This window comes from Falco punctatus (assembly GCF_963210335.1).
Source record: "Falco punctatus genome assembly, chromosome: 10".
NCBI classification, from domain to species: Eukaryota; Metazoa; Chordata; class Aves; order Falconiformes; family Falconidae; genus Falco; species Falco punctatus.
Window position 1 is genome coordinate 29424296 of NC_137590.1, and position 19367 is coordinate 29443662.

The window sequence follows — 19367 nt, forward strand, 5'->3', positions numbered from 1 at the left end:
ATACCTGCATTTGCTTAAAAAAACCATACATTTTGAACTGAGGTTGTGGAATAAAGTTCCTGAACTCACAGGATTCTTGGCACTTAAGAGCACTTCCATCAGGTTTCTTCCAATGAATAGAAAAGTTATGCTGGATTATTATTATTATTTTTTAAATAAAATGAAATGATGACTAGTAACATGACAGAAATAGAAGCCAGCCATTTCATGTTGTCATAAGGAAGTAAGTTTTCTCATATTCCTAATTAAGATAATAGAGTGATTTTTACTTAGAAGAATGCTTGGTCAGAGGAACAAGTAGAATATGTACAAATTTGGTGGGTGGTGTCGGCGTGGGTGGAGAGAATTTTGTGCAAAAATTGGAAAGCATAGGATTTCTGTCATTTGAAAACTTACGCAATTAATGAATTTGTCAAAGTATGTGTGGAATTTTAGAAATGAAAGTATTTAGTGACATATTTAGTTTTGGTGATGAATAATAAATACTTGTGTTTGAATAGTAAGTGCTGGCAAGGAGGTTATAGCAACTTGCACAACATCTTGAACAACTACAAGTTTATCTGCGTTGTACCTTTCTCTTTTTTTAAGCCAGACACTTAGTGGTTCGTGAGTTTGAGGGATTTTTTTTGAAAAATCTGAACTAGATTTTTGTGAAGAAATTCCTTTAGATTTCAAATTCACTGGGTCAGGGTGGAGATGACTTTACAGATAATTTTAGTTAATAGAATCATAGAACCTTTTTAGGTTGGAAAAGACCTTGAAGATCATCAAGTTCAACTGTTAACCCAGGACTGCTGAGTCCATCACTAAACCATGTCACCACAGCTGTGGGTTTTTTTAAACATCTCCAGGGATGGTGATTCCACCACCTCCCTGGACAGCCTGTTCCAGTGCTTGACCATGCTTTCAGTGAAGAGATTTTTCCTAATAGCCAATCTAAACCTCCCCTGGCATAGCTTGAGGCCATTTCCTCTTGTCCTGTCGCTTGTTACCTGGGAGAAGAGACCGACCCCCACCCGTCTACAGCCCCTGTCAGGGAGATGCAGAGAGCGATAAGGTCCCCCCTGAACATCCTCCTCTCTGGGCTAAACACCCCCAGTTCCCTCAGCTGTTCCTCATAAGAGCTGGGCTCCAGACCCTTCAACAGCTTCACTGCCCTTCTTTGGACATGCTGAACTACATCTAGAAACTTTTAGGGAGTTAGGTAACCATTAGAATATGCTATTCTAATATTAGATATTAATATTAGAATATTAGTTGACTTCATTATCAGTTTCAGATAATGCATTCGTTTTTAATGTTCTGAGAAATGTTAACTTTTTGTAAGAATACTAATATTTGAGTTTGAGGTTTCTTTCTGCTTATTAACTGAAGTGTTTCTGTTTTCAAGGGAACAAAAGAAATTGAAGGTGAAGAGGAGTCTGGTTTAATTCCGCCTGCAGAAGTATTTGCTCCTAAAAGTTTGGTATTGGTGTCCAGACTCGATTATCCAGAAATTTTCAGGGTAAAGAACTTGCAATTGCTATTTATAATGCATGTCAGCAGACAAATCTGTTTTTAATGAGTAGCAGTGACAGTACTTTTGATTTAAAACATCTCATGATTGATTTGGGAATTTAAAAGCAAAAGTAGGCTTAGATAGAACTAAAAAAAAATTCAGTGTATTTGACAGTAAATAGCCCCTGTAGGTTAAAGCAGTGCTTTTTTTACTCTCTAAGCAGTTTTAAATCTACAGAGAAGACGAAATAGAGGTTTTTTGGGGAATTATTAGGACAAAACAAGAGTTGCTCTGGTAAAAACAAGTAATTAATATTTGATTAAATATATAATGGTGAATTAATAGCAAAATCCTAGTTTTCCTCCATATGTAAGGCAAAATGTCAGAGCCTCTTCCAGATCAAATTAAGATGCATGACAGAGAGTTAGGATCTTGGATTACTTTCAGCTGATGAAATATGACTGATCTGAGATAAATGAAAAGCTTAACTTTTTATTAAGCTGATACATATTAACAGAAACAAATATAGTTCAGTCTACGGATCAAAGGAGGAAATCATTCAACAGTTAAGTTTTCATTAGACATTAAGAATGACTGTACCGAGTGAGATTAAAAGTCCATGCAGCACAGTATTTTGTCTCTTGATAGCGGCCTGTAGCAAATGCAAAGCAAAGTGCAGAAGAATAGGACAGGGTATAGAAATAATTCCACAAAATAATTTCCTCATTCAATGTGAATTAGAGTTAAATGACATCCTGAACCAGAAGTGTCAGTGTGTGGGTTTTCTCATATAATTTGTTCAGTTTCTTAATGCTCAGATTTTACAACAACCCATGGCAAGGAGTTTCACAGCTTAACTATGTGTTATATGAAAAGTTACTGTTGGAATTATTTCTAAGAAGATAATTCCTAAAATACTTGCTGATTTATCAAAATTACAACAGATAAAAGGCACCAAAAGGATGCTGTGAAACTAATTTATTTGTTTCCTTTTCCAAAGTCGTCTTAGAATGTAATGTTGAATCATCTTACATTATTAGTAAAAATGTATGTAAAAATTAGTAAAAAAAAAAAAAAGCTGTATCTATGATTTCTCAATCAAAACTGGATCCATTAAAAAATGCTGAAGTTTTAATATACTGTTAAATTAAAAAAATATTTATATTAAATTAATAAAATTAAGAATGTAAGTTAAATAACATGGAATAGTTGCTAGTCTTAAAATGAGACTCAAATCCTCATTGATTCATCAGTGTTCTGCTCTGGAAAGCAGTCAGGCTTGGTTCCATAGAATTCAAAGCACACATGAAGCTATATTGAGGTTTTAATTTTTTAAAAGTAACTTGTGGTAAAGTATTCTTGGTATAATGAACAAAGCGCAAATATTAAACACGGAATTTCTTATAAAAGAAGAATATATCTACACCTGCCAGCACATACATCCCTTCTAAGTAGCCCAGCTCATTTTTTTTTAATGGATGATTGCTTCTGTAGCAAATTACTTTGTCTTCAGTTGAAAGATACTTCACTACATTAATGAATGTTAAGATATACTTATTTGAAAAAAAGTATATACATAGATCTTTAAGTAATTTGATGTCTCCTTTCCCTGTATAGCAGTCTAATATATTTTGTCTACCTTTCTAGGCTTGCCTTGGCCTGATCTATACTGTGTATGTGGACAGCCTGAACGTGTCACTGGAGACTCTCATTGCAAATCTCTGTTCATGCCTTGTCCCTGCTTCTGGAGGGTCTCAGGTAAATGAAAAAAAAAAAAAAAAAAGGGTATTTTTCCAGTTAATTTAATTTATGAAGAAAACAAAAAATAAATTCTTGAAATATTTTTGAAGAAAAAAAGATCATAGTTCAGCTGAGTGCTTTCCCTGTGGCCTGTGAGTGCTTTCCCTGTGGCCTGTCTTCTAAAGACAGCAAAAATTCCATTCCAGGATAAGGTCAAAGGGTTAATTTTGTCACTGAGTTGGCTTTTTACAAGGCACAGTAACAAATCAAGCAGTTGGTATAAGTTTACTCTGTAATAATAATACGTGTTCAGTGATATTTCTGCTTGCTGCAGGTATTTTTTTTCCTTTGCCGTTTTTTAACATGTCCTTCACTTTAGTTCATTTACCTGTGTCTTTTCCTTGATGCAATTCAGGATTCCACTGGTCTTTTCCTTGGTGACTCTTTTAAATTTCTGTTTTCATGAATTTACAAAAAATGCCAGAAAAGTAACTTGAACATGGTTTTCTCAGAGGTAATGAAATATTCCAGGTAGTCCATGCATTCAAAAATAAGAAGAAAGTTTTTGAGCAAATACACTTCTTCCTGCTTTTTACCTATGCCTTCTGTGAGCAGAAAGTCAGGTTTTTTTGTTGATTTACTTTCAGTAAATGATCCCTATACATTTGTGGATTTCTACCAAACCAGTCATGTCTTATTTGCTTGGCCTTCACTTTATGTTGTGACACTACTGGGAAATTGTAGTCATTATCATGAAACATACCTGGAAACTAAGTATGCAAATGGCATTTTAAAGACAGTTTCATGCATATTTTCTCATGTTTCCCACCCAACCATGGATTATCAGCCTTCTTGAAATCCTACAAATCCCTAATTCTTTTCTGTTTTTCCCATAGCCTTGGCTGCTGTGGAATTTCTTGGTGCTGAGTGGCAAAATGTCCTCTCAGTTTAGTCAAGACCTACCTTACTGCTCTCCGGGCAGCCATGTCTTTGTGCTTTTGGATGCCAAGCTTTTTGGTTTTGAAGGAGGGTAATTAGATTGCATCTCCTCATCAGCAATCCTCTTCTCCAGTGGTACTTGAATATCATACTACAAGTTTTGGTGATCCACTTGAACTTCTGGCTACTCTTCTATCGTCTTCCCCCCCCGCCCCCCAAATACAGCTTTCCTCAGTGGCCGTTTCCTCTGCGAGAAGAGGGAGGAGAAGTCCTCTGACTATTCTCCCTTCTGCTTTCTTTCTTCAAATAAAAAGTTCTTTCAGTTCAAATTTAAATTTGCTAGTGTCAAACTATCATTTTAATCAGAAATTTTTTCTTTAAGCTTCATGCTTCCAGGGCTGAATCTGCATTATATATCTTAGAATGGGGACACTCTTCCAGTGTTTATCTCCAGAAGTCCTTGAGGAGCCTCCCAGGTTATTCATGTGGCTGCCATTGAAATAACTGTGAAATTAGTTGCTGACTTGCATACAGGTCTGCTGTTGAAGTGCTGGAGAAGACCATTTCTGCTATAGCTCAGGGACTTGTTTGGTGTTACCGTGGAGTGTTTTGGTGTCAAACATTGACTGTGCAGCAACTAGAGATTCCTACCTTCATACGTTCAGCAACTTTGCAGCCATACAAAGTGGAGTTGTCTCATACTTACTGCTTGTACAGAAACACCTCCTTAGCTCATGGTAGGTAGTGGTTAGAGGTAACCACCTAAAATATCCACTGCTTGAATGTCATGTGGATTTACTTAGAGGAGAGGAAAGCAAGACTATTTTGCAGTTAAAATTCTTTCTGAGATGTGATACACAAGTGCATTCCTTTCACTACCATTTCCTGCCTCCCTCAAGGGAGGTATGTTCTTTTGCTGGAAAGGTAACTGAAGTTTTAATTCTATTTTAAAACACAGAGCAGGAACATGGGAGTAGAAGCGTCCCTTCAGTAACCATATATCTGATTATATATGAGATATATATATAAAAGTATGAACATTTAAGTATGTTCATACTTAAAGCATGCATGCAGACAGTAGATGGCAAAGAACTACAGTTAGAAAATAATACATATTTTTCTGATTTGAGTGTGTTCTGAACTTTTTTCTTTGTCTGGAAGGTTTTTTAGTGTATTATTAAAGGTCTGATATTGAAGGCCTTCAAAGCCATAACTATTTAACTAATTTAATGGAAATGCGAGGAAGGAGCTATCGTGCTATATGTTCAAGGGGATGTATAATTGTCCTCAAATTATATTTCAGATTTCTGTTGGTCAATTCAATTATCCTTACTGACTTCAAACTTTTGTACACAAAACAAATAATTTTCGCAGGATGAATCACTTATCTGTATGACAACAGCTTGTTTATTCTGTATAATTTAAATTTATACTCAATTAAAAAAATTCTTTCTACAGAAATTGTTTTCTTTGGGAGCTGGAGACAGACAACTGATACAGACTCCTCTACATGATAGCCTTCCTGTTACAGGCACCAGTGTGGCTCTTCTCTTTCAGCAACTGGGTATGTCTAGGTCTGCTTTAAAAAAAATCTTTTAAAATTATCAGTGAAGTATTTTCTGCTCTCATTCAGTCCAAATCATGTGCCAAGAAAGCTACATGGTAAATATTAATTCCCTTTGAATGAAAGAATGACTAATAGTGCTTTTATCCCCCAATCAGACATTCGTATAACCTTATTATACATCCTGCTTGTGGTAAGTTATCTCCAATATTATCTAGTATCTATAAGTGTACTGTGAGCAGAAGTGAGCCTGGTCTCTGTTTAATTACAGAAACATTCATGTAAAAAGATTGCCTGCCCCTTAGGATACTGTGCAAACTCCAAACAAAACCAAAGAGGTTAATAATAAAACTAGCGTAACTGAACAGGTTAATAGGAAAGATGCCATGTACTGATACTGGTAACTGTGTGGAATTCATATTATTCTGTTACTATATGTTAATCCTTATCTTTCAAGAAGATGATCTAACACAATCCTCATCAAATGCTTACTTCTTGGTTACAGTTACAGCATCATGTCACTGTTCTCTGGGTGTTTCAATACTAGTCTTGCATGTCTCATTAGATTTTAACACACTGTTAGTTATCTTTCTGTTGGCTTGTGACTTCGAAGCACAAACTTGTAGCAGTCACGGATAAAGGCACAATTAATAATCTTCTCTGAACCTCTGAACATCATATTTAGTCTCAAGTAATCAAACAACTTCAGAATACGTGTTGTCATCTATTCTTCTCACAAATAGGCAATAAGAATGGAGGCAAACTGGAAAAAGAATAGTGAAGAGGAGTAAAAGTTTATGTCACAGGAAGTAGCATCAGATCTGATGAGCACAATGCCATCTACTACTGATAAAAGTTAATTGTATCCTTCCGCAAAGACTATTATTCCACAGGGATTGTTATTATTTTTTTGATAGTTTAAAGTAAAAAACCATGGCTATCATGGTATGGATGGTACTTATCCTTGCCACAGTCCCTGAGGTTTCACTTGGCTTATTATGTCAAGAGTCATTAAGAAAGATTGCTCTGATCGGATTGCAGGCAATGTTTATAACATGCATAGGCCCAACAACTTTTCATGTTTTCTGAAGATAGACAATATGGTGTGAGGTACCGTAAGTATGGTATGATACACCATGTTCTTGAAGTACAGCATGTGATACCTAAGTTGAGGCAGTTTGTTTTGGGCAGTTGTAATGAAGGTTGCTGTAAATTCATGGTTCTGAAAACGTCAAAGAAAGCCAGGCTACTAGCTAGTACTTAGGTAGGTTAGCCACCATGTCTTGTGACACATGGCTTTTGTATGGCAGATTGGGGTTGTGTTTTGTCACAGAATCGGTCTGAGGAAGGCAATGAAGGCAGATAATCTGAACAGTCATTGTATGTATCAGATTTATAGGGGGGAACTCTGTAAAGACAGCATGGAAAAGTAAATATGGAAGAGCAAACTGAAGACAACCTTTTCCTCTTGGATTCTTAGTAAGAGCATGTTTGCAGAGTAAGCTTTTTTAAATTCCACTCTGTGTATAAAACTGATCTATAAAACTTCCATATGAGAATTTAAAATTCCTTTTACACACATAGGATTTAAGTTAATATTATTAACTACATTTTATTAATGGATAAATATATGCAGATGGATGTCGTGTAACTTCCTAAAGATGCTATAGCAGAGTACTGAAGAGTTTGGCGTGTAACCAGGACTCCTAAAATTGTTGTCCTAGCCATCAATGATCCTTTATCTCTATATTTTGAAATTGTGTAATTCCTTATTAGCTCATATACACCTTCCAATATCTATACTGCTGATTTACTCTGTCTACCATCTCATCTTTCATTTTGCATTCTCCGTTAGCCTTCCTGCTGTAAATAGTGTGGTTTCTATGGTTTTGCTGTTCTTCTGCGTTCCTTTCTTCCCCTAAGTTCCAGTAAATGTTTGGAGGTCCAGTCTTTCTTGGTGGCTTGTAAAAAGTATAAGTCTGTAAGCCTGTGCCTACCAGGTGCCCTTTCCAGTTATGGTGCATGGAAGGATATGAAAATCAGCAGAAGGAGGGGGAGAGAAAGGGAGATTTGGAAGGAAAACTTGCCTATTACTCACAATTCTGGTTAGTGACGCTTCAGCTAGTCTGAAGAAGAGAGAGACTGAAGAAAGTGTGATTATAAAACTTGGGGTAAATCTTCACAAACAAAAGGTATAGGCTTACATCCTGTTTCCCTGAAAAGACCATACAAGTTCATAGGGGAAGAAAAGTTCTTTTCTGTTGTGGTGTGGTTTTCTCTTTTACAAGACTATCAGAACTGTTAGGAAGAGCTTGTATAATGGTCTTGTATAGGTCCTCTTCCTGCCTCTCTCCTGTTCATTGGTGATGAGGACAGTAGTAGTTGCTTGGGGATGGGCCTGAAATTAGTTAAGGAATAGGGAAACAAGTTTGCAGGTAGATTTATTTATTTAAGCAGCTACTTGAACCCTTTGCAAAAAAGGCTTGCTTTTTCCACCTATTTCTGACCATTGCTTCCCCACCCCCACCCCCCAAATGTGCCTCAGTTCCCAGCTCATGTCCCTTTGCAAGTTTTTGTGTCTAAGTATCTGGGGATATAGCACAATGATAGAATCACCTTGTCTCTCTAAGGACACAAATTAAAAAATGTTTGTATTTTCATAGTGTACATCACAGAATAGCACACAGTTCCTTTCACATGTAGGTGGTGGACTGTCATCTTTTTAAGGGCAAGGTTTGTTAATGCTAAATTTCTGTTTAAGTTCACTAAAAAAGAATTCATAATATAGCTACATATGTCTGTTTACAATGGTTGGTGAATATAAAAAGAGGACCTGGAAATACAAACAGACTGCTTTAAATAAATTCTCATTTATTCTCATTTTTCATGCAGACTTATGAGTTAATTTAATTAACTCATAATAAAAGGCAATGAGTCCAGAAGGATGTGGTAGAACATCTTAGCTCATCCCTTTGGAAAAGTTTATTTTTCTAAGATAAGGCCTAATCCTTTCCTCTGGAGATCATAGTTGAGCTTGTCAGAAGGTTTTTGTGCTTTTTGTAACGGTATTTATACTTCCTCTGTTTCTCTTGTTCCTTTTAACAGGAGCTTAATGTGTAGCTGTCCCTACCAACCTGGGCAAAAGCATTGCCCAGTGTGGTGTTTGCTAATTACTTCAATGACAGCTGTTACCTGTCAAATGCTTGTGTTAAGGACACAAATATTCACTAAGCTGTTTGTCAAATAATGACATGTTCAGTTATTTCTTTGCTGGTACAAGTCACTTAATTCTATTTAAATTATTAATAGAAAATTGAAGTGTAACTAGAAAAATATTTGTGTACTGTATAAATCACCTTTTTAAAAATAGCTGTTTCTTTGAAGAAGATGGGCAGCAAGACAAAATTTACCACTATGAATAGATACAAAAGTAATTTCAAAATTTATTTTGAGAAATATTGTGCAATAATAGTCTCATCATGGTTTTTCTGCTTGGCAGGATAATACTGTGTCAGCAGATGACCCTCCCTGTATTACCAAGTTTGCAGCATATCTGGAAATAGACGTTATTTTTACTTAGGCGTTAAACTACAGTTGGGAAAAACATCCCCAAAGGTTTTAAGCTTGATAATAAAGAACAGCAGTGTTTGACATTTTAAGTCATACATTCTTTTTTTATTTTAACAGAATTAATATCTGAGAATAATGTGACAGAATCCAGGCCTGTAGCTGGATCACTACATCTAAAAATTATTTCATCAACAGGGATAGCTGGAAAAACAGTAATCATAAAGTTACTTTAAAAAATGATCTGTGGTAGCTAGAAGACTTTCAATACTCTTCTATTTCTCATTGTCTGTTAGTAAGATGGTAGGAATCTATAAAAACTTCAAAACACAGTAGCCTTCTTCAGGCTCAATGGAGATTTTGGTCATATTTCTCTATTCTCTCACTGGATTAACAGTACATTCCTGTGTTTCTGCATTAAGCTCCTTCTGTTTCTCTGAACTCCATCCCTACTTGCCTTCTCCATTCTGCTGGTAGTATGGTTATTCAGCACTGCCATATTCAGTCATTTGTACCTGAGACACACACCTCTGTCTCCCCACAGGCAGTTTTTTCCGAAGAATCTAAGACACGAAATTATATGAGGGACCTGAGCAGCAAAACAAGAACCTAAAGTTTAACCAGTACTTGTAATTTTTGCACATTTCAAGGACTGGTAGCATGAATCACACCGCTAAGCTGAGCAGAACAATCATGAAAAATTATTTTCCTCAAGAATTAATGTTTCCCCCTATGTTCCAAACACTTAATAGAAAACAAAAGTTTTCCTTCCTTCTTGTTTAGTCTCTTATCTGTTTTCCTATCCCCTTATTTCCTCTGTTCTGTTTCATTTTTCTGTGCTCATACCTTTAATTCACTACTCAAGTATTTTCAGTAGAACTCAGACTGACTTTCAGTGTTACAAAGGAAGTAATTTTTTAAGTGGCAAAAATGAAACTTTGAAGTAAATTCTGCTTTGAATCTTCTGGATGAGGGCACAAGGTAAGGGTGCCTTGAATTCAGGGCTGTGTAGATTAGAGATAAAGTAGATGCAACAGGATGAAGATGGATGGTAATGCTAGGTTGACACAGGTTGCTTGGCAAGCTTGTCTTTAGTTTGTCCAACCTATGAGGTAACTTACATGAATGTGTTAAATTTCATTATCCTTCAACCTTTTTACAGATCTTAAAATACTTTTAATCAAGAAATTGTGTGTATACCATTTGGCAGTATGTGAAACCTCCAAAACAAGTACTTTAAATATAATGTAATTGAAGACTGCACTGTCATTGAACATCAGTAATTCCAGATGTCAGAAGTGACTGGTTGATCAGACTTCAGACATTGTTACAGTTGCACAAAACAGAACTACTAGGGCAGATGTGTGTGATGATGGCAGAGTTGATAAGCAGGGAAGTACTTCAGCACAAGCAGTTCAAAATGCTCCACTCCAGTATTAATAGTACTGGTAACGTGTACTTTTTTTAATATGGCTATTCAATTCCAAAGTTCAACACTGTGACTTAGGAGTTCGGAGAGTTATCTGTCCTTTCTCCCTACTTTCATGTTCCTACCTTTCTTTTGCATCAGAGCAGATACTGCAGAGAGCTGCTTAAAATTAATTAACACTAAGCAAGTAAAGGGAAGTGAATGATTTTCCGCAGGTTCCCACGGTGGGACACTGACAATGATTTTTATTGGAGCTAAACCCCATTACTGTTATACAGTGATAAATCCATTCATAATAAGGTGACAGCATCATATGTTAACTATCGTACCAGTTTATCATTTTTTTTGAGTGGACTATCAAAGTGCATACAAGTAAAAGAAATGCTGTATGTTCTCATTTTCTTGTTTTTCAGTCATTTGATTTTTTTAGAAATTAATGAAGAATGATGGGGGGATTTAATATTTTTGGTTTGATAGTGAATATTAAAATTGTTTTGTGTGTTCGGAAATTTGTTTTTTGGGGAAGATCTTAATTACAACAGCATTATTTAAATTATTTTTAGTGAAGATATGCCACTCCATCTCTGTTTGGAGGCAGATATTTTTATGTGCAGAGATATTTTAATCTGACAGACTTGCACTTTACAATTCCGGTTAACTCATTAAACCCCACTTTTTAAAAATGTTTCTGTAGTTGTGCCAATAACATTCAGCATACATTTGCTCTCAGACTTGAAATCTCTGCTTAGGCTGATAGTTCAGCAGGCTCTGTCCTTGGTTCTTATAAGTATTTCCTTTGAAAGCTAATGTCAGGGCCCTGAGTGCATCGACAGCCTCCCCAGACCCCTCCTTACAGGGTTGAGCTGCCTGTGCTCAAGGTCAGCGTTGATGTAGCACAGCTGTGCAGCCTTGGTTCAGACCGTTGAGGAAAGCTCTGTGTGAAAGATGCAAGAAGGAGGGGCTTGTTGACCTCTTCGCTTGGACGCTGTACTTAAGCTCAGGCCATGTCCTTGGTCCTTGCCTGAGCCCTGTTGCAGCAATGCTTGTTTCTGGCAGCATACCTCTCTGAGCCGGATCCTCACTCATGGACTGGATGTCCTGGCTTGATATCAGGTCTTCTTTATGACTGTGGGCTTGCCTGGTGGTCACTGTGACTGACCTGGCTGCCATTGCTGGACCTAATCCTGACCTTGCCATACTCCCTTGACTTCCTGGCTTGACCTCTGACTTACCTCATTACTATGGGCTTGTCTGACTATCACAACTTTTGGCTGAACCTAGCTGCTGTCAGTGGAGCTACCCAACTCATCTTGCTCTGGGTACTGTGGGACTCCACCACATGTTGGTGAGGGCACTGCTCCTTCCCACCTTGTTTCCATACCTGGCACCTGCTTTGCCTTCTGTTATGGAGCAGCATGCCATTGCTAGGCCCTGGCAGCTGGTGGTTCTTTAATTCTCACTGTTTACCTTCTAAAAGTCTTGAGTAGAAAGTACAAAGAATCACTGTGTGGAGTCAGATCTCAACGCCAATAGACAGCAGAAGAGTTCAAGTGCAAGGTGTTTTGCTTTGCTGAAGAAGAGGAAGATCTTGTAGTCTACTCACTGTCACAGTTTCAGGTGAAATCAGTAGACACATATATACCAAAAGAGTGCAATATTAGCAGTACTGTCAAAGGCGAGTGATTTACAAGACTGTTATGGTTAAACTGCATCCTATATAGGGGACTAGCTGAAAATTTTAGTTGGCACGTGTAGCTTAAGAGCAAGAGAATCTGAATGCTTGGGAAAAGAGGGCACTGTCATGTGAGATCCTAAGACTGACCCCGTAAGTGCTCTCCATCTGAAGTCCTTAACCTGTGTACTACTTCTATGAGAAGGGAAGGCTTTGATAAGAGAGGGGTTAAATAGCAAAGTAGAGATTTTCTAGTGCAATTGAATCCAAACACACTGTTTTGCATTTCTGATAGTCAGTAGCAAGCAGGATGCAGATACTTTTTCTTTCCCAGAACCACAGTCCAGTTGTGCAGTCTTATGCTTGTGGATATTGGTTTCAGTCTCTGTTCTTAGTGACACTGGAATTTGATTTTCTTCTTGCTGAGTTAGCATTAACTATCTTGTTGCTTCTTCACAGATAGTCTTTAACTTTCACTGTTGCTGGTTCATTCAGCTTTTTAGAATGTGTAAGTCAAGCAGAGGAACTGCATTCTGGACTACACAGTGTTGTTTGAGAAAGAGCCCAATTATATTAGAAGTATTTCACTTCTAGTACTGTAAATGGAACTAATTAAATAATTCTTGTTTCAGAAGACAGTAGAGGTCAATACGCAGTAACTCAGAGGTGGTTTGATTGTAAGTCAAAGGATATGTTGGCTAGTGGCATGATACAGGAATGACACTTGCTTCTAGTTTGTCAATGAAATAGGTGTACTTGGTCTGTAGTTAAACACTGGGATAATTATTCATAAAAATGTGTATCTCAGTGTTCCTAAGACAGATGTATCTTACATGGAACCATGTCAGGAAAATAATAGGAAGTGGAGCCAGAAGTTACTACTTCTGTGATTAAGATTATTATTTTTTAGGTAATATTTGACGTTTTATAATTACGAAGAGTCATTGGTGTTTTTTTTTTAAAAGTAACATTGTTATTTTCATTTAGCTTCGTATAAAATTTATGATTATGTAGTAACATTAAAATATAGTTAATTTTACCATAATTATTAGAAAATACCTATCAAATAAAAAAGGGAAAAACTGATTTATGATGTTCCTCAACTTAGCCAACTTTTCTGATAGCTAATTTTAAAATTCACAATACTCGTAGGACTTGCTATGCTTTGTGCTTTTATTCTGAAGGGAAGTAAAAGTTGTTTTGCTGCTTAAAAGGTATACCCCCTTTTAGAAAACATAAATACCAAACCAACACAAAATCTGAAAGGAATATTTAAATTGTTGGTCATATTGTTGCTCATATTGGCCTTTGATGACTGCTTTTTGAACAGTGTTATGTTTTTGTGCTGTATTTTATCCTTTTATTTTGCACCCTATCATAGACCATATGTATTACCATTTGCTGCTTTTTACATCAGTACTGTTCAAAGAGAGGAGTTCAGAGGTACACCTGCTTAAGCTACAGAAAAAGGTGAGCATCAAGAACAAACTCATGGAAAAAGGTCATGACAGTGGAATTTAAAAGATAATTTCTGTCCGTAGGGGGAGAAAAATTTTGAAACACCTTCTGCTGTGAGTAGCAGTGACAAGCAGTATCACTAATTTAAGATGAAGTTTGATCGATTTGGGATTGTTTGATACAGTCATGATGGCAAAATGCTGGGCTCTTTCACTGTTCTTACACCCTTCAGTGCCATATTTCTAAATGCAAGATGTATTTAAATGCCCACAGTTTGTTGACACTTTGAGGAATGTTTGCTGTCACATAATAGTTGCTCATTATTTTAATTCTGGTTTGGGGGAGATAGTTCAGCCTCTGATGTAGTGTACTTTATGCCAACAGATGACTATTGAATTACTGTATAAATGGGAAAAGACATTCCTGATAAATATATGTGTATTTGTATGGCTGGGAAACATTATGAAGGGGTCACTGCACAGTCAGGATGTGAGCTGGCTGTAGCTTGTTGACCAAGAAAATCCTAGCATCTTCAACATGGAGCAAGAATTGTTTATATTTTAATACTTCGTTATGTTCAGATTTAATATAAGGGCAGCTAAGCCATTAGAGACTTAATGTGCACAGCATATGAAGTGACCAAATGCGGCATTTTCAGTACAGTAATACCTATAACTGGGAGATGCACCAAGCATCAGTGTGGTGCCCCTTCCACATCTCATATTTGTTAGGAGACTTCAGTTATATGAACCAGAACTTTTTTTACCTTTTGTCAGGTAGTTTACAAGTTTCTTACCCAGCTCACTCAATTTCTTTTATTTCCATGAGATGTCATGTGATGGGAACATAGATAACCTTTGTTGGAATTTAGCAGCACGTATGATTAAATTAAATTAAGATGGTTTTATTGAAGTATAGAACCAAGAAGCTTCTAATCAGTCTTTGATCTTAATAAGTTGTGTACTCTCCAGCCTATGGAACCTGGCACCACATGTTGCATGAATGGGTGCTGCGGCTTATGTTGTAGTTTCAGTTTAAATCGCAGTGGCCAGTGAGGTGCGATTAGCTCTATAACCCAGCAAAAGAGAATTTGCCGTTCAAGCTTTCCAAGTAGATTTGTGTAGTCTGTCAAAGAACAAATAGATTACTAAGGGATTTGATGTGGCATTTACTGCTAATGGGCCCTTACTGCTGCAACAGCAGAACAAAAAGAAAGTATTCTTTTAGATGTGGTTGGAAATAAAGGGATATTGTGGTAGTGAAATTTGTGCAGGGACTGTTCTGCACTCCCACATAACTGCACATTGTGGACAGTCACTGAGGCTTCATTTCTGCAGCAGCATAAACTGCCGATCCCAGTTGTAAATGTCCATTTCCAGTTGCACAGTCCTGCCCCATCTCCTGTGCTGAAGTGGTGCTTGGCTCACCAATGCTGAGCTGTTGTGTCTCACCAAGTTAACAGTAAATATTTGGAGGGTGGAAGGAGGGGAAGTCACATCTGTTTTCTGTCAGCAGTCTCAAGTGTGGTTTGATGCTGTGATTAAATCAGTCTAATAGCCAAGTGCTGCCATGAGAACAGATCCATCCCTCTTCCAGCTTGAACTAGCTCACCTAGGACATCTGTGAGCTTTAATGCAGGTGTAAAGAAAGAGGCAGCAGCACGTGGGTGGCCTAAGACTGTCCCTTTCAATGACAGCCAGTAGAGCAGCTTACAGTCAGGTAACATCAAACTTTATGTAATATCAAAAAAAATCCTTCAGTAAATGCTGCTCAGTTTTGTAACATTTGTTTGGCATGCGTGGATACACCGAGAGCTCTGTCATCTCCCAGTGTAATGCTGGTGCTGTGATGCCAGCTGTCAGTAGACAGGATTCTGAAATGTGTGGGAGGCAGCGACCGGTAATTCTTGTGGCGTTCAGTTTTGCAGAACAACAGAGCACATGAAATAAGGGTCTTGCTTACTTTTAGTCCAGTCTGAACTTGTGTTACTAATGTCTCTTTGAATGAGACAAAATATGCAGTAGTTTGTTTTAAGGAAATTACAAATGTCAGAAAGAAAATTTATCTGACATACTATTGTTAAAGAAACTTGAAGCTGTGTATTTGATAAAGTGTTGTGGGCAATGAGTTTTTGTTAAAAAAAAGCTTTTCAAGATGAAATATAGTAAGATTATGGATTACTGTTTGCTCTGTAACCATGAGGTGAATTTTTTTAAACTGTTAAAAATTTCTTTTGAGATATTTAAGAGAGTAATTTTCTATTTATGTAGGACTTAAGAAAACACCTTTCAGAAGAGTGAAAACAAATTAAACAAATTATTGTTATCCAGAGATGAGCAAAACACAAAACTCCAAAAAGCAAATGTCTAATAGATAAACAAATTTGAATAAGGCAAAAGAAGCTTACCTCTGCTTGTAGAAAGTACTGAAACCGATCCTACTCAAACAGAGCAGTTTTCTTTCTACTTTTGCTGTTGTGAATGCAGAAATAACTTTTCTCATTTTTCCAAAGCAAACTTGATAGCAGTTAAATCGTGAGACCTTGCAAAACTTCAAATTTCAAAACTTCAGTGTTAATGCTTGTGCTGAGAGGAAAAGAAAAACAGTTCTATGGAAATTTCATTCCGTATTTTTGTTCTTGTAAAATTGTGTTTAAAGTATTGCTATTTAGTTGCAGTGTGGGCTGAGATATCACTATCTCAGGACGTCAGGAAAATCTCAGGTGATTTCAAAAAGAAAGAAATTTTAAAGATTATTAAATGTTTTGCAGAGAAATGAAATATGATCTTTTAAGAAAATAGAGACTTTCATGGTTACAGTGTTTTGCAGTTCCTTTAATTGAATACTTGTGGGTTTATGCTCCATGAATATCAACCAACGGTAGCTGAAGAGTGCTCTTAACAGAATATCCTGATCAGCCACCTCTGTTCTTGTTGTCTTTGCCTTTATTTGATAATATAATGCTTCAGTAGCTACGTTCCTCGAGAAAGACTTTGTAGTCCTTAGACAGGAAACAGATATGTTTGCAGTTCCTTCTGTATCCTTAACCATTTTTCCTGTGTACAGTTCCAGAGTCTACTTTTCTCATTCTTAGATATTTTCTTTCTAAGGATCATAGTGGCATTACTCTCACTCAGTATTGTTTTATTGAAGGACGTTTTTCTGCTTTAAATGAATCCAGTCAAATTACGAGTATCCATTTGTTCCATCAGGATTTAATTTACAGTATTTCTCCTAAGAATATTTTACAATCCATTACACATATAAGTCTTTCCCATATGTTTTACTGTTCTTCGTATTGCAGCTACTCATGATTTTGTGGTTTTAATTCCCTGTTTTGCCTGTCTGTCGGCTTCATTCTTAGCTGTGAGTGAAATACTTGCTCTTAAAATTTTATGTAAATAAGCAAGCCATGTATTTATCTGAAATCAGTCATTGTAGTTTTATTCAGATCATTTGAGACTTGCTTTTTTATATATAGTTACAAAATGACCAAAATCATCATCACGGTAAAAAGTCATTAGGTGTTTTCAAATGCTGCTTCTGTTGATGTGTGTGAAATGTACCCATCTCATGCCTTTAGCATATACCTTTGTTTTTTCAGTGATTCTGGTTTGCACATTGTGTTGATGAGTAAGTAAAAGATTAAAGTGTCAAGATCAGGTTTGATGATATGCTGGTATCTGTAAGTGCACATCACCACATGAGGTTTCTGATGTCTGTTACGGCCAAGTCCCGTAAAAGGCTGTCATTAACATGTGAAAGTGTTTTAGGCTTTATTCCCAGACAGTTCTTGAATTGTCGAGATTGATGAGGAGAAGGTAAATGTAATAAATTCATTTCTATTTGGGCCACTTTCCTATTAGATTACATATTTTGCTAATTAGCTTATGCAGAATCATTTCCGATAGTTCTAAAAAGTCATGGTTATAACTTTGCTTTCTATTCATCCTGCCATGGCTTTGAATCTGTGGTCAGAAAAATTAATGGTTCTGTGTTGTAAGAGTTTTCCTGATTTTCTAACATGAAATTCTAAAACCAAATCAGATTGTTTGAAAAAAAATTTTTAATACTTTCACTGAAGTTTAAAATGTTTGTTGGTGGCTAAACAGAAATCCTCCTTTACTTTCAGACAGTTAACCGTATACAAATCAATGGAGAGCTGGTAAATTTTGCAGTATCTATTTTTGATTACTTAAATAAATCAGCAGTTGCGAGTAATTCCTCCTTCACACTAAATTATGATTTTAGATTTGCTATCGGAATGAATAAAGATAATTTTGGCTAGTTTAACTGCTATAAATTCTTATAGCGTGTGCTTATTTTTCACACATATCTTTTGAAGTATGTGGGAGTGAAGGTTTCACAAAATACTTGGTACAAACAAATCCATGTTTCTTAAAAAGAGCAGTTCAAAAGAAGGAAAGTCACAATTTCTAGAAATATGGGAACATTTCAGTAGCACTCTCACACCTCTATTTAGGGAAATCAGGCAGCATTTCAATTCATGAGTATGTGTCCATTATCCCAGTCCACTCAAAATTCTTTTACAAAATTATTTAGCTGAATTTTCTTTAGTGCGGGCCTGTGAGGGTTATTGTGTCCTGATACTAGTTTTGTACAGCGTTACTGTTTATCTCCACTTAGGATTTTTTCAGAGTTGAAATACCTAGATATTTGTGGGTTAAACATCCAAATCAAATAGCTTCTTATTTTAGGTATCTTACTGGATAACTAAGCAGAAGATGAGATGTGAAAATAAATCATATTTAGGCATAATAGACTGTTACTGAAATGTTAACACCTTGCATGCGTATAGAGACGGTAAGAGAACAAAAACTTCTGTTTTACTCGGATACTTAACAGTTCAATATGGAGAAATATTACTTGCCACTCTCCCTGTATCTGGATTTAATTTTACATGCAAACCTACTGACAGCCTCTTGGCGTTTGCTGTCTATGGGAATTTGGTTTTGATGTGTTCAGTAAAAAAAAAAAGAAAAAAAAAAAAAGGAAAAAATCCACAAAACCAGCATTTTAAAAAAAGATCTATTTTTGGTAGCACCTGTCAAGCCTGTCTGTATGAGCCAGACATAAAATCAGTTGCTGTCCTTCATTTGGTGATTCAGGTTTTGCTTGTATCATTCAAAGTTACTGCTTTCATGTAAATTTGGCATTTACCTCCCTGCCATGTGAGTACTTTCTACGTATGAAGCCATTATTTGTCTGTTTTACCTTGCATTGTCTTTTCTGCTTTATTGAGAAAACTAACTCAGCACACTCATATAAATCTTGGGCTTATCAGCCACATATTAGATATGTATAGCTTTAAAACTGTGCGTATGAAATGGTGTTGCAGTTCTCTCTTTCAGGGATGAAGAAGTTATTATCTAAATGTTTTGTTATTAATCATCTTTAGCTGTATCATTGTCCCTGAAAAAAAGTTTGCTGATCATGTTCACTCTGTATTGGCAGAGTTGTGTTTGAAGGGTCAAGAAAT

The 19367-nt window shown here is 36.4% G+C and overlaps 1 protein-coding gene across 6 annotated transcripts in view; it reads left to right on the forward strand.

Annotated features, from left to right (window-relative positions):
- SBF2 (SET binding factor 2) overlaps positions 1-19367 on the forward strand; it is a 253141-nt gene that overhangs the window by 115321 nt on the left and 118453 nt on the right. For all 6 annotated transcript variants that reach the window (XM_080404621.1, XM_080404619.1, XM_080404620.1 and 3 more), the window contains exons 4-6: positions 1391-1504; positions 3146-3256; positions 5636-5741. In XM_080404621.1, the coding sequence (XP_080260747.1) occupies positions 1391-1504; positions 3146-3256; positions 5636-5741 (331 nt within the window). The remainder of the gene's footprint in view (positions 1-1390; positions 1505-3145; positions 3257-5635; positions 5742-19367) is intronic.